The 16030-nt window shown below is 48.4% G+C and overlaps 1 protein-coding gene across 2 annotated transcripts in view; it reads right to left on the reverse strand.

The window, feature by feature from the left end:
- Positions 1-816: 816 nt before the first annotated feature.
- The window catches only part of Zzef1 (zinc finger ZZ-type and EF-hand domain containing 1), a 127444-nt gene continuing 112230 nt past the window's right edge, over positions 817-16030 (reverse strand). For both annotated transcript variants that reach the window (XM_055597355.1, XM_055597354.1), the window contains exons 47-55: positions 14587-14722; positions 14134-14493; positions 12216-12359; positions 10908-11076; positions 10070-10168; positions 9450-9615; positions 5347-5500; positions 4625-4696; positions 817-3234 (exon numbers count right to left, since the gene is read on the reverse strand). In XM_055597355.1, coding sequence (XP_055453330.1) covers positions 3154-3234; positions 4625-4696; positions 5347-5500; positions 9450-9615; positions 10070-10168; positions 10908-11076; positions 12216-12359; positions 14134-14493; positions 14587-14722 — 1381 coding nt within the window. In that variant the 3' untranslated portion in view covers positions 817-3153. The remainder of the gene's footprint in view (positions 3235-4624; positions 4697-5346; positions 5501-9449; positions 9616-10069; positions 10169-10907; positions 11077-12215; positions 12360-14133; positions 14494-14586; positions 14723-16030) is intronic.

A 16030-nucleotide genomic window follows, 5' to 3' on the forward strand; every position in this document is an offset into this window, starting at 1 on the left:
AGGCTGGGAGCCTCACTTTCAGAATTAGGCCCCACGATTCTCAGACAAGTCAAGGTGAGGCAAACAAGATTTATTAGCCCTAGCAGGAGAGACAGAGCCCTGGATGTCCCGGCTTCCCTGAGCATCATGCTATCCCAGGCTTCTCACTGGTCTCACCACTGAAAGCCTCTGCGTGGGCTCCCCAGAGTCTTAGGTTTGGGGGAGTTGTGTAGACTTTGGGCCTCAAAGGTGGATTAGGTCCTGACCCCACTAAGAAGGCAAGTTCCTCCTTGCAAGACGGCTCGGAGCCCAGGAAAGCGGGTGCAGCATGGAACATGGGAACGCACAGACCCCAGGAGCAAGTGTCAGCTTCAGATGAGTTGGCTGAGGCCGGCAGGAGCAAACTGTCCCAGGATAGCAGCAGGCCTGTGAGCTATGGTTGGCTCAAAGATGGAGGGTGGTGCTGGGATCTGTAGCTGAAGAGGCGTGAACTGGGGACACTCTCTGTGCCCAACCTGAGACATACCGCATAGAAGCGGTGACTGGGGTGAGTCCCTGGACCCTGGGCACAGTGAAGGGCAGGGCTCCCTGCTGTGTCAGCACCAGAGGCCGGGCCTCCGGGATCTGCTAGACTCCTTCCCACAAGGAGGCAATAATAAGGTTCTGTAAATCCCATGTGTATAGCTGAGCAGAGTACTCCAAAGTATAGTTCATAAGAAACTGAAGGGCCAGCCAGAGGCATGGGCAGGGGACTGTGGGTGTCAGGCCAGCCTAGGATGGACAATGAGGTCCTTCCACAAGGGAAACGGAGTAGAGAAAGGAAGGAAAAGGGAGAAATTCACACAGAGCTGTACTATTTTTTTTATATATAGAATTTTTACAATATATTTCTCTTCATTTGCATATCTTATCCACAACTTAAAACATCCTTTTTATAGGCTGAACTCACTCAGCTGATATAATCAAAATTATTTCTCTCAACCAAATAAGAAAAATTCAAAATCGTCAAGCTGTAAGAGAACAAATAAAACGATGGTGAAAATAAGTCACTCCTCTCATTAGAACAGTGTCTGTACAGTATATATGATTTGGAACAGAATTCTTTGTACATTAGGCACATGTTTCCACGACCCCTATTCCTGTCAGTTTTGTCTCTGTCCAGGCAGTCTTGCCACTTAAGAAAAGTCAAGGGGACGTTAGCCTTGATGCAAATCCTTTGGGACCTCCTGCCTGGGCTGGGGTCAGGAGACATTTGCCTGGCTCAGCAGTGCCACCCTGTGGCCTAGAGAAGCAGAGGCAGTGGGCTGCAGATGGCCAGGTCAGCAGGGCCCCTGTCGAGAGAGCAGCTGCGGCTTGTGAAGGGCAAACTCAGGCTTGTTCTGTGCAAACTGAGGCACAGGGAGGAAGACAGCAAGCAGTGAGTGAGGAGGCGCTATGGAATCCAGCGTTTATTTACAATCGCTCTTCCTAATGGAAGGGGGAGGAGAGCTGAGGCGTGGAGGGCTGTGAGTGTGCCATCGCCTCCCAATCTTCTAATTGCTATCTTTCATGAGCCACCATGAGGCCTCTTCACCACGTACTGAGACTTGCTCTGACTCTCCTCTGACACATTCTTGGAGGGAGCGGCATGCAATAGGGGCCTTCTCTGGGGCTGAGGCAGCTTGCAGAGTGCAGGTGCTTTGGCAAAGAGCAAAAGATGAAAAAGAGGTTCCTATGGGCTGGCACCATGTCCCACACCATGGGAACTAGGCCAGACTCCCTTTGTTGTTAGGGTGGACCATGGGTCACTCCATTTGTTCCTGCATTTTTGCAACCCATCCCTTCCCACTCTGTGATCGCTTTTCCTGTATGCTGGGCTTCATCAGAGGACCTGATTCTAGGGCCGGGTAGATAGTGGTGCCAAAAGGCATAGCACCTTTACAAAGATGCTCCCAGACCTGCAGGCTCAGGCGCTGCCAATCCAGTCCCTTGCCTACTCCCAGAAGGGTCTTCGGAGGCCAAAGGGCATACTGGACCATGGCAAAGCAAGCCAGCCAAGTGTGGCTCTGGCTATGAGGAGCCTTTTTTTACATTAGGCCTGTGAGGTGGGACATGCCTCTGGCCTAGACACCTGCCCTTCAACAGCAGGCACCTCAGGATTCTTTCTTCCTCAAAGTCTATGGCATGATGCTGACCCAGCTTCCTGCTTTGTGGCTATAGAAAGAAAATCATCAGCACTTCAGGGCAATGCTGAAGCCATACAGGGAAAAATGCAGAAGCGTTCACTAGAATGAATGAGGTTATTGCTAAACAGGTGATGGCTAAACAGCCAGGCAAGGGCCCACAGTGGTAGGTGTGCTATCACCATGGCCTTGGAGCAGTATACTCAGGCATGCCCTGACCCCTGGACAGGGCTCCTCTGAGGACACTGCTGGCACGGCAGGTGCGGAAGAGTCCCTCCATCCCTGTCACTTCCACACACAGCAGTTTACTCCTGGGCATTCCCTAGGGGCCCTCTCAGGAAGTTGGTATGTTTCTCTTCTAAAAACACGAGGGTGAAAGCAAAACATACTAAAACAAGTGAAGAAACACAGACGTGTGCTGGGCACTGTTGCAGGGGTGACAAGCAGGGCCTGTCGGCTGTTCCCAAGGGCACTCGCTCTCACTGGGTGGTTGGCCAGCTGACCTGTGGCATGAAGATCGCTTGGGAATTGGAGGCGGCTAGGAGGCGCTCGTGTTGGTTGTGGGTGGTTTCCCAACTGGGCTACTGCTGCTGCAAGCTGCAAGTCTCACTGCAAAGATGGCTCTGGTGGATGACGCCTTTCCCTGATTGCAAGCTTGGACAGTTCCAACCCAGTGGAGACAGAATCCTTTCAAAGACTGCTTCCAGGTCTTCAGTGCTGTGACTCCCCTGGGGCAGCACTGGAGGAGACTGGTCTCTGTTCTCTGAATAACTTTCTTAAGGCCTCTTGCTGGCCGTTTCTGAGCTACTCTGCACTGCTGAGCTTTCTTGAATATGTGGAGCCTGCATGGTGGACCTTTTTGATCAGGCGACTGCTTGGCATCCAAATGGGAACAGGAGGTGGGCTCAAAGAGAGCTGGGTGCAGAGGCTGCAGGGGTTTCCTGAGCAAGGCTGGAGGTCTTGCTCAGACCCCTGTAGACAAATTATCAAGTCCACGCATGCCGCACTGCGGCTAACACTCAACATTCCAGAGGCAAGTGGCCTTGTTTGGGTAGTTGATGGCCAGGCTGATAGCAGCGATGTTCTGCAGAGCCTGTGGAGGGAAAGAGCAGTCACCAACATCAGGGACCATTGGCTTGCTCACCCTTGGGTCTAAGTCTCTCAGCTGGAAGGTGATGAGGTGAGCCAGAAGTTCGCCTCACCCAGAGGCTCACAGGTAGAGCAAGAAAGAAAACAAAACCAACCGCTGGCCATGGCAGCAGTCTAGGAAAGCCAACAAAGGCATGGAAGAGAAGCACAGAGTACACACGAGGTGAACCGGCAGTGATGGAGAAGGGTTCCCCTGGGGAGCTCATAAACAGTGCTGGGAAAGCAGATGTCCTAGAAGGACATGGTGGAGACAGAACACCAGTGAAGGGGAGGTCACAGGGGAAAGGGAACTAGACACACATGAGAGGAGCAGGAGGGTCAGTCGGGCCCATGGGAAAGAGAGCTGGAGCTTCTGAGAGCATGTCAGGAGAGCCAGGGCCACAGAAGCCGGTGCATGTGGCTGCTGAGCTCAGCAGTCTCACCTGCTTTTCTTCCCACTTTGGCGGGGGCGCCCCATTTCTGAGCAGTCACTGGGCTCTGGGAAGAATCTCAGGTGGACGCCTACCTGAGTAAAGGTCTGTGAGCTGTGGGGTCCCTGTCTGTCTCCTCTAGGGTTAGGCCAAAAACTCAACAGCACCTACTGAGGGCAAGTCCGCTTCTCAAAACACAGGCTGGGGCTTGAGGAGCCCGGGCCTTTGGGGAGAGGTCACAGGCTCAGATTTTACTGTCACCGTTCCCTGAACATACAGTACAGTTCCTTTTCCAGGGTGATACAGGGCAGACACAGGAACCCAACTGTCTTTTGTTTGGCCACACACTAAAGAGGTCTGCAAAAATGGAAGGAGGGCTAACCTCCTCAAAATTATTTTCTTTTGAAAAGAGTTTTCCCAAAACACATTAACATGAAATGTGCTTAAAAATCAATCGACACATAAATGTTGTTTTAATTTAGACACTGAAGTCTCTTCTCCAACCCTGTACACTGATGTAGAGAACACACACAGCTTTCATGTGTCCGCTATCATCTAGAAGCATGGCTGTCAGGAGAGGATTTTCCTCCCAGGGAAGCAAAGTGCATCCAAAAATATCTGAGACCTAAATCTGCGCAGACTTCCAGGGTCAGCCAGCTCCAGTGCAGGCACTGGCTGTTTTGGTTTTAGGGACACAAATTCCTGTTACAGTCTTCTGACCCTGCAGTTTAATATGAGTGACAATGATAAGTGGCCCCTGCTCTCTCTGAGGAAGTGCCTGAATCACAACTGAGCTCCACGTCAACTCTGGGAGGGTCTGGACTTGCCATACAACCCTTTCTGTCTGTCCTGGCAGGTGAGGTGGTGTCATGTGTCCCATGAAGATGCCTGCGGGCTAGCTCTTTAGAGACAGGGGCAGGGTACCTGTGCTGCACATCGGAGAAGGTGGTCCTCGGTGGTTAAGGCCAGCAGATACTCCTGCAGCAGGCCGAGCTCCTGTGGAGACAGCAGGGGTTCCTTGAATGATGGAAGGCAGCAGGGCTAAACAAAGCAAATAGCTAAACAAAGCAAATAGGGGCCTCCTGGGAGTAAGTACTGCTCACCACCAGGCACCTGTGGCACTCTACACTCTGCAGCCACAAAGAAGCCCAGCTGGTGGACCAGGCACCTGGTTTCAAAGTTATCTCTGAAGCCCACAGGGTGACCAAGCAGGGGACTCTTGTCATGTGTCCCTGAGGAGGACAGGAAAAGGATTAATGAAAGGCCCTTTCATGTGGCAATTCAATGAGTCTATTGTGCCTAGGTGAAGAAAGAAGAGGAGGAAGAGGAACCTAGCTGTTTGTTTTTCCATAAGTCCCTGTTGTCAAGAGCTGGTCCAAGGCAGTCCCTATGCCCTTTGGCTATAGGCCTGACAAAATAAGCAGTCTAGGTTGACTGGAGTTTTCTCTTCCCAGGGCTGGAGGTATGGGTATGTGTTGGAGGGATGATGGACTGTAGGCCCAGGCCTGCCTCCTTGTGCAGCCTGAACACCCTGGGCTTGGGGGCTGGGGTGTAACCCTAGTCCTGCCTTGAGCAAAAATGGGTAAAAGCATATAGGCACAATCCTTCCTGCCAGACTTCAGGGCAAGAGGTGGACACGTCCTTACCTGAGCACGGTTCTCGGTGACAAAGAAGAGCTCGGTGAGGGCACGGTGCAGGGGCAGGAGGATGCCAGGCTGTGTCACATCCTCAAACAGGCCATACTCCATGTGGGTAAAGAGCTGCCACAGGGGCTTCAAGAGTGCAAGGTCACAGAGGTCACTGGGGGGGGGGGGGAGCAAGCATGGGGTCAGTTTACTGAAAAGTAGGACACCCAAGGTAGGACAGCTGAAAGAAACTGGAGGTCAGGCTTTTCTTTTTCTACCCCATCATAAAATAGCCACCCCCACTTAGCTCCAAAATGGTCGTACAGTCGTCATCAAAAAAGGAAAGGGGCAGAGCCTAAACCCCAAAAAATGATTCTAAGGAATCCAGAGAACTTGAACAATGTTCACAGAAATTACTCCATTTTTAATTGCTTTTCCATTTATTTATTCATTTTTATCTATCTATCTATCTATCTATCTATCTATCATTTATACACTTACTGTATTTAGAGTATGTGTGTGCACAGCGAGCACACAGCGAGCAAAGGGCAACTTGTGGGATTTGGCTTTCTCTTCCCACCATGTGGGTTCTGTGGATTGAACTCAGGTCAGTCTCAGGCTCAGTATATCTTAACCCACTGAGCCTACTTGCTGTTCCTCATTGTGTGTTTTTAAAAAATGGTCCCTATAAAGCCCTCTCCGGTGACAATTGGAAAACCTCCAGGCAAATGTGTTTTCTTTTGCTTCACTAGGTAGCCTAGGCTGTTCCTGAAGTCATCACAATCCTTTTACCTCAGCTTCTCTAACACTGGGATGAAGGTATGAGCTACCATGCTACCTTAAGTGGGAAAAAGCAAGGTATGACACACCACATATAAAATAAAATAAAACTTACAAATGGAAAAAAAAAAAAAAAGAACTACTGAATGGACAGGGAAGACAAACATTATTTTGATATTCAGTTATAAAAAAGAAAATACACTTGCACCAGTGTGGTGGTGGCTGGTGGCGCACACCTTTGATCCCAGCACTTGGAAGGCAGAGGCAGGCGGATCTCTGAGTTCAAGGACAGCCTGGTCTACAGAGTTTGTTCTGGACAGCCAGGGCTACACAGAAAAACCCTGTCTTGAGAGAGAGAGAATTAACTTGCAAGCTTACTGAGCCTGAAATCCTTCTCAGACCTATGTGTAGAGAACCCTAGAGTGGTGGGGCTGTGATCGTAGTTCAAAACACCTCAGAAGAGAAAGTCAACAATACTCTGGGCTCACTACAGGACACACACATGAGAATACCTACACACGTGTGTATACATACACATCTGTAATGACTTCCTTTCTCTTTTATAACCTGAAAAAGAACCTTCCCTGTTGAGTGTCGTCTTAGAGTCGGTCATTTCTCCCCCAGGAGCAGATGTTCATAAAGTAAACAGATGGTAAATTCAACTAGTCTTGCAAACAGGTTTCATTGCTAGCTTTCAGGAGAGCACTGGAAAGAGGCAGAGGCACCTGCAGGGCTGCCCTCCTCTGAGACTGGCCTCTGCTCTGGCCTCTATCACCCTCAGGCCAGCAAATCTTTAACTTTCAAAGGAGCCAGTGTGGCAGGGCATTCTGGGGTACTATCTCTTCTACCCTTACACACATCAAGTCTCCTTCCAGGAAGGAGTGCAGGCCATCACCCCGGTAACGAAGGACCAGTGGGAAGCACAATGAGAGTTCTCCCCAGCTCAGGAGTGTGGGAGAGTCCCTTATGGAAGAAGACTGGCAGAAGCCAGCCAGCCGTGGAAAGCCATCTGCACCACAGCCAGAAAGGCCTGCCACCCCGAAGACCTTGTCAGTGTGACATAGTGCTTAGACAGCATCCCATCCAGGAGCGAAGTGACACAGAGTGCCTGCATATGAGAACATGGTCCTAAAAGCACACCCAGTCTTCTCGCACCCCTCTCCTGCTGCCAACCTAGGGACTGACAGTGAACTATCGCTCTCTCTTCCTGACTTGAAGATTCCTTTAATTAAAAAAACAAAACAACTTCCTATTACTTTTACTTCGAATATCATCACCCCAAAATGACTCATACTGTTTGTCTCTATCTGCAGACCCTAAAAATTCAGGCAACTCCTACTAGTTAGGAGTTTAAACAAGGGGGTATGGGTGGAACGCACGGCTGCTGTGACAGAGCCACCAGCCCTATCCTCTGAGGTGAGGGCTGTACGCTATGGCCACATTGCTACTTCTATGCAACACCATAGAGGAAGTTCTGCCAGAGTGAAAGGCCAAAACCTGCTCCTGTGCATGGAGAGGAAGAACTAACACTCACCATCATGATGCCATGACCGAGTGCTGCCTAAGCCACACACTTACTCTGAACAGATGGTGGATGGGAGGGTAACAGGCCAAACTGGCACAGCAGCAAAACAAAAGTCACTTTCTTTTCTCTGAGACAGTCTAGAGCCCAGGCTGGCCTTGGACATGACTTAGACTTCTGGGTGCTGGGATTATAGGCATGTACCACCATACCCAGCAAAAATTTAAAATAATAATTATAAAAGCAATTATAAAAGCATCAAAACCATTAACTACCTAGGAATACACCAAACAAAATGCTATATGAATTGTCTATAGAAATGTGGAAACAAGAAGGCACAAATGTTATACAGGGTGATGGAGATGCAGAGAAAATAGTTTTTCTTTTCTTTTCTTTTTTTTTTTTTTGAGACAGGGTCTCACTATATAGCCCCGGCTGGCCTGGAATTCATTATGTAGACCAGGCTGAATTTTTTTCATGTCTTTGTATGTATGTATTTGTGTGTGGTCTACATATGTATTTATGTGTATGTATGTATGTATGTATGTATGTATGTATGTATGTATGTATGTGTGTGTGTATGAATACTGTAAGTATGCATGTGGAGGCCAGAGGTCATCGGTCATCAGGTGTCCTCCTCAGTTATTGTGTACCTTACATTTAAATTTTTATTAGATATATTTTACCTGTGATTGTTTTACCTGTGTGTATGTATGTTCACTTATGTGCATACTTGGTGTCCTTGGGGGTTGGAAGAAGGCACTGGATCCCCTGGTACTGGAATACTGGAATTATGGATAATGAACCACCATGCAGGTCCTGGGAATTGAACCTAAGTCCTTCGCAAGAGCATCAAGTGCTCTCAACTGCTAAGCCATCTCTCTGGCCCCATGCGCCTTTTTTTTTTTTTTTTTTTTGCTTTCTTGAGACAAGATATCAAGTATCCTGGGTTGCCCTCAAACTCACTATGTGGTTGAAGATGGCCTTGATATTCTGTACATGTAGAATGTAGGAATTAACATGCTAATATAAAAATTGATAGGTGACCTTTGGGTAAAAAGATGTGTAAATCATTAGAAAAAAGTAGATAAGCATTTTAGGGTTACAAATGTCCAACATAGCCAGTGGAGCAAGCAGGTGGTTCTCTGAGTTTGAGATCAGTCTAATCTATATACTAAGTTCCAGACCAGCCAGAGCTACATAATGAGACCCTGTCTACAAAAAACAAACCAGTCAACCAAAAGTGGAAAAACACACCCACAACATAGGTTAGGAATGGAGGGGTATATGTGTAATCCCAGTGCTCAGCAGGCTGTGGGTGGAGGACTCAGAGCTCTAGGTCAGCCTGGGCTACGTATGGAGCCCTCGTCTTAAACAAAACCAAACACTCAAGACAACCTTGAAGTGAAGAACTAGGCTGACGGACTTCTACAACTAAATGGTTGGCCTACAACAAGGAAATGCCCAAAGTTATGAAGACTGAGACCAAAGGCAACAGTGCAGACCGCCCTGGGCAGAGGTGGACTCAGAACAAGTAGAGACTCAAAGCAAGAACTGGACACTGAAAACTCAAACTCATACACTGACATCATGCCAGGTGGATGACGGATGTCACTTGAAAGGAAAAGCAAGTAAGCTACTAGAGAGAAACAGCAGAACTTTATGAGCTTTGAATAAGGCAAAAATTACTTAAACAGGACACGAAAACCACTAACTTAAAGGAAACAACACTAAAATTCCATTTCTTTTTTCCTCAAAGATGGCATTAACAAAGCAACTAGGGGACAGCAGAGTGTCTGCAGGGACTGGCCTGGCAGCCTACCTGCGTGTGCAGCAGCGCACAATCCTCAGCAGTAAGTGGATGGCTTTCAGTCGCTGGTGGCCAGTCTGGCGGCAGGCCACACCGACCAGCCATTCCCAGATCTTGGCCAATGGGAGGTGAGGCACAACCCTTTCTTCTGACAGCATCTGCTTCAAGATCTCAAACCCTGGAACCACCCCCCAAAACAGACATTTTAAAAACAATTATTACATTACAAGTTTTACATTCTGTAAACTGTTCACATTTTAACACATGGGGTAAAATCTTCTGATCATTTAGATTTTGGCTCCAACAAAATTTCTTTTTTTGTAAAATAACACAAGAACAACATTCTTAGTACCTCATTTTTACAAAAGGCCCTGGCAAAAAACCCTGTGTCTTCTTTTAGATCCTGACAGAAGCTCTTTTATCTGACATTCAAGTTTTTGAGCAGCCAACCATGACCTTGTGCCAACTATGACCTTGTGAAGAAAGCCAGGCACGGGGGTTGTGAGACACATTTAGAGGGCCTTAGAGACAAGTACTTGTGATTTTAACAGAAATCGGGAACATAACATGATTCCCTGTCCAGAGTGTGCCTGGCGGGCAGAGCATGTGAGGAGAAAGGGCAGAGCACACACCTGTCTGGAACCGCCCCAGGTGTCCGGCTGTCACAGTGAATCGGTAGCCCCACTCCGTGTTGCTCATGTCAGAGGTAAATCGGTAATACAAAGTATCTCCTGGGTCACAAAACCAGAGACAGGTCAGGATACAGAAACAATAAAGACAGCAACTAGGGTGTTTCTGATTAAATCCATTAAGCTTGTTTTAAAATCCAGTAAAATTTCTCTTCTAAATATTGTGCTTTTTTTTTTTTTTTTTGTCTCCCTTGGTTTTTTGAGACAAGCTTTCTCTGTGTAGCTTTGGCTCTCCTGGACTCACTTTGTAGACCAGGCTGTCTTCGAACTCACAGAAATCCCATCTGCCTCTGCCTCCGAGTACTGGGATTAAAGGCATGCACCACCACGCCCTCAATATTATGCTTTTAGAAAAGTTTTTTATAAACTTTTATTTATTTTGGCTGAAGTGTGTGTATGGCTGGCATGTACATTGAAGGTATATGTGTATATAGGTATGAGTTCTCTCTCCACAACTTGAGTCCTGGAGCTTGAACTCAGGTTGACAGGCTTGGCAACAAGTGCCCTTACCACTGAGCCATTTCACTGACCTTCAATATTATGTTTAAATGCTTCCTGTCAAGTCTATACAAGGCTGGTAAGATGGCCTAGGGGGCAAAAGTGCTACGAAACCTGGCAACCTGAGTTTGACCCCTGGGATCTGATTCCAACAAGATGTCCTCCACTCTGCACAGGTGCACTGTGACACATACCCAACCCCCCAAATAAACAAGTGTAAAGTACATTTGAAAGGAAAAGTCTCTGTAACAAAGTTGTTTGTTTGTCTGTTTGTTTTAGTTACCTGGAAGCTCAAAATCCTTCCACTTCTGTTGTGATCCGCTGAAGTTGTGCCGGTCCTGCTGAAAGTCACTACTGCTGGCCATGGCTAATTCATCGCAGCCCTCCTCGGTGTTGCACTGAGGGTCAAATTTGATTGAGAGGTAGATTGCCCCAGGAATATGAACTTTATCCTAGGGAGGAAGGCAGAAAACACTGGTACACTATCACTAGCTGCCACCGTGGCTGACCCTATACCCAGGGACACGGAGCATGAGCAAGCCACAGCCTCTTCCTCCAGCTCAGTTCAGCTAAGCTGTTGAACTAAGACCCTGTGAGGTGCGGCACAGTGAGCAGCCAGGAAAGCTCTGGAATAGCATGCTTACAGGGAGCTTCTCAGGGAAAGTGACACAGGGGCATGGCTTTCAAGCAGGAAGCAGTACTGGAAAGGTCTGCATGTTCTGTGGCTCGGGCAGGGACTGTGGCTCGGGGTGGGGTTTAGAGAATGTGCCAAGACCAAGTGTACTAGGAAGAAGTGTCCAGACCCTCTGGTCTCATCCTGAAGAAGAATCACAGCTGCTGAGGAGGCAGCCAGGGGCGGGGAGGGAGAGTCAGGAGGCAGCAGCATTAAGAGCCCCAAAGGCTAGTCTGGGATAGTTGGAAGAGATTTGTATCCCTTCTGGGGTACAAATGGCAGCTAAGAGAATGAGGCCGCACTTGGGAACAGGGGAGAGAAGAGGCTTAGAAGAACCTCTTCTTCTAAGGTTTACACTTCTGTGAAATAATGTCTCAGCTGATCAACAGCTTCTGAACCAGCTTCTGTGTCCCTGTCCCAGCTGCCATAGACTACAGCCACTTAGCAGCTCAGGCTTTGCCAGTCCCAATATTTCCAAAAGGCTAAGGAAGGGTGTACAACATCAAGTCAGAGAGCACCTGAGGTCTCTATGCTGGCCTTATCCAACCTCCTATGGCTCTCTATTTAGACACAAATTCAGGATGGAGAAGATGAAGCTTGAGGGCTAGGTAACTAAGAAGGGACAGGGGTCTCCAAGCTGTGGCCTGGTCATCAGGAGACAGTTAAAGAGGTTGACTCTAGATCGCCACACAAACTCAATGCTGGAAGAGGCGGAGGAGTCCCTGCAAGGAGCTTATGATGAGAAAAGTACACACTCTCCTGGGCCAGGAGTCCACCTGTTCCTATTAATACAGCTCAGTCTGGAGAAGGGGAAAACTGGCAGCCCAGAGCTCATGGCTTCAGACAGGAGACAAGAAAATGTGTTCTTAGTCATGGTTGGTGAGAAGAGGGACACAGGTCTCTGATGCTCAGCCGTACCTCAAAGCTGGTGTTGTTGTTATATGGGTGTTTCGATTCCCTCACTTGCACCTCCATTCCTGGCTCCTCCATGAACTGACAGGCAGCCAGGGCCATGGTCCCCAGCATGTCCTCTCGGCAGCCCTGGAGCACTTTCTGCAGGATCTGAGAGGACAGAAGGTGGGTAAGGGCAGCACCAGCCAAGGGAGAGCCAAGTTCAGTCTGAGAACCACCCAAATAAAGGCACTGGCACCATACAACCTGCCCCAAATGCAACCCCAGCTCTACCTCTCACCAGGCCCTGTTCTAGATAAGAATACTCACTTCTAGGAGGCCCATAACAAGAGACTAGTCAGAGATGTTCCAGGCCCCCAAAGCACTTACCACCAAACAGGTGGGAAGAGCTATAAGTAAACACTATACGTACATAGGGAGAAATGGCCAAAATGAGAAGCTCTGGGGACCAATGGGCAGAGAAGCACATGTCCAAGAAAGAGACCAGCACAGGCAGCGGCTGCCACTGCCCTTCATGGAGGGTAGATGGGATAGAGCGCTCTGCCAGGGCCTGCAGGGCTGTGATGCTGGCAAACAATCCAGGATTTGCAGAAACCAGTGGTGGTCCTAGATAAGCAAAACAAGGGTCCAAGAACAGACCAACCTCTCCATGCTCAGAACACTGCACAAGAGGGAGTAGATTAAGGCTATGAATATGATCATAATTTCTGCACCTGGAACTAGGAGAGTGACTACACTGGCATCAGAAGGAATAAGTGCACAGGCATGCTAAAGTGTGGGTCAGGGTGTTTTCTGCTTCGACGGGCCCTTTGCTTCTGTGCATCGGGAAGTGACAATGAATTCAGATATTCATCTATGTGTCTGTTTGTGGCTTACAGATACGTCTGCACACCATATTCATGTAGGTGTCTGTGGAGGCCAGAAGAAGGCTCTGGACCCCCTGGAACTAGAGTTGCAGAAGACTAGGAACTGCCCAGCAGGAGTGCTGGGACTAAAAAACCCTTACCCTCTGCAGGGACAGCAAGAGCTTGTAACTGCTCAGCCATCTCTCTGGCCTCGCAGTGTATCAGAAAACAAGGAAAGCCTGATATTAAAAACAAAACAGATGGGTAGAGACATGCCTCAGTAGTGAAGAGCACAGGCTGCTCTGACAGACGAGCCTGGTTCAGTTCCCAGCATGCACAGGAAGGCTCACAACCTGTTAACAAACTGTTAACTACAGTTTCAAGGGCTACGACATCCTCTTTTGGCCTTCGAGGGCATAACACACACATGATGAAAATACATGCAGGTAAAACATTATACACATGTAATAAAAAATAAATTAGAAAAGAAAAAAACAAAATAGAACATGGTATCCAACTGAAAACTTCAAACTGGAGAACCAGACTTAAGAGAATGGCGCAGCTTTCGTGAAATCTCTGTCACCCTGACGCCAGAGTCTTGAGTAAGTCTCTACCTATACACGCAGTCATGGGGCAACCCAAGTGTGAAAGCACATCCCCTGACCCGCATGCGGTTCAGAAAGGACGGTCTAAAAACAGAAGGCAGAACCTTCATTGGAAGCCTGCCTGTATTATGGGGACACAATACGTGGGCATCCTAATTACCTTGTCCCCTGACTTTGCATTGTGTAAAATTCTAGGGGCCTGAGAAGACTCTGGCTAGTTAGGAGAAGTGTAGGACCTATATGTGTGAAACAACCAAGGCAGAAGCAAGGCGGGTTTCCAGGCCTACTGATGCAAAGGTTGGCCACACTTGGGTCTGTGCTGTGAGCTCCATTCCAGAAAACCCATGAGCCAGTGGAGAGTAGCCCTTACCTCTGCTGTACTCATAATTGTCAAGGGGCTGTACCACTCAGAACCCCAGGGCCACTAAGAGGGAAGAGGAGCAGAGAGGAGCCTGGGCTGAGCAGGGTAGCTACCTTCTCCCACTGGTGCTTTTCCTCCAGCTGCATGAACATATCCAAAATGTAGGTCATGTGTGCAGCGCCACTGAGCTCCAGGATGTCCTCACTCACTGGCACGTGCCCTGGCCACTCGGATAGCAGGGAAGCAAGCACATGTCGAGCATACAAGACTGCTGTGGCCTCGTTCACGCGGAAGAGATAGTCCCGGACAGCCCTCTTGCTCTTGCAGTTTAGCTCCTTGTGCAGAAGGGCAGCACTCTTGCTCCTGCGCTGCTTGGCATAGCTTTGCTGCAGCTCACTCTCCGTGCTGGAAATCAGCTTCTGGGTCACGGGGTTCGATTCTGGAGTGGCTTGGTCAGAACGTGCAGGCCGGGACTGCAAAGACAAGACCATCATTACAAAGGCCTGGCCTTCTTACTGTGGGGGGGCAGAAGTGCAGACACTTTGATCACAAGGTAGGTGACATACCAGGCATGGCAAGATAATCATGTCTGTGTCCACTGCTTTGGCGCTCTGTTCCTCCAGCCTCAGACTCCTACTGGGTTGCCACCTCTGTGCCAAAGAGCGAATCCTCTCATCCGTGGTGAGCTCATCCCCATCAAACCTGAAGGGGGGCCCAGCAATGGGCACAGAAAGTGGGGGAGACAAGAGCTTAAAATACATGGCACTGGTCAGAAAGGTGGTCAGCAATAGTCTCACTATTACTCACTCAATTACATCAGCACTTGCTATACTTTGCAAACCAGAGTCACAGCATTCGTCCATCCATGCATACACACAGCCTTCCAAGCATATCCTCATGGCAGAGATACAAACTCCCCTAGGAACCACTTTCCTCTATCTTTATTTTTTATAAATTACTTTTTTTTTTATATGTGTTTTGTTTACATGTCTGTCTGTGCATCACATGCAGGCCTGGTGCCCTGAGGGCACACCTCAAAAGAGGGTGCTAGATTCCCCCGGAACTAGAGTTACAGATGGTTACATGCTGCCAATATGGGTGCTGGGAATCAAACCCAGGTCCTCTGCAAGAGCAACAAATGTTCTTAAACACTGAGACATTTCCACAGCCCATTTGTCTTTACTGTGGAATGTATGGGAGATTGACCTCTTTACCTTTTCAGTTGCTCTCCACCTTATTTTTAGAGACATATCTCTCACTAACTCTGGAGCTAACTGATTTGGCTAGACTGGATGATTGCAAGCTCCAGGGATCCACTTTTCTCCATCCCCACATCCCTAGCTTTTACATGGATACGGTTCCTATTGCTGGCATGGCACGCACTTTACCAAGTGGGCTGTCTTCCCAGTTCTTCCTTTCTCTGTCTGCCTCTGAACCACAAATTCAGGCTGCATCTGTCTGAGGTCCTTCCTCAGAATTTTTCAGTTACAGTAGCTTAGACTGTACCCTGACTGTCTTCCTCTCACAGTACCTGCTCCATCTCACACAGGATTTTAGATAATACATAGGGCAAAACAGAAACATGAATGAAGTGAACCGAAATTCATTACACATTAGAATAAGAAGCTAAAGGGCTAGGGAGGGGACTTAGCATGTACAAAGGTCTGCGGGCTGATCCCTAGCACTGCAAAAAGGGAGAGAGGGGACAGAAAGAAGCAAGAGGGAAACAGGTAGTAGGAAAAGATGTGTGTGTAGGCAGAGAGTGATATCACAGCCAGGCCATGGGAACAGAAGACTGAGTTGCAGATGTGAAGTTCTACACAAATTCAGGAGATGGGTTCTGGAGCCATCTCTGAAATTCCTGGCCAAGGGAGGATATACTGTTGATTACATAATCATTCTTGTGGAAAAGTCATGAAAATAATGTACACTGATGAAAACATGAGAGCCCGAACCCCTCTTGAGTCACAGCACCTGCTCTGCTCTGTGCTCACTGGACAGCACAAGCAG

This window comes from Psammomys obesus, unplaced genomic scaffold (assembly GCF_907164565.1).
Source record: "Psammomys obesus unplaced genomic scaffold, mPsaObe1.curated_primary_1811, whole genome shotgun sequence".
Taxonomy (NCBI): Eukaryota; Metazoa; Chordata; class Mammalia; order Rodentia; family Muridae; genus Psammomys; species Psammomys obesus.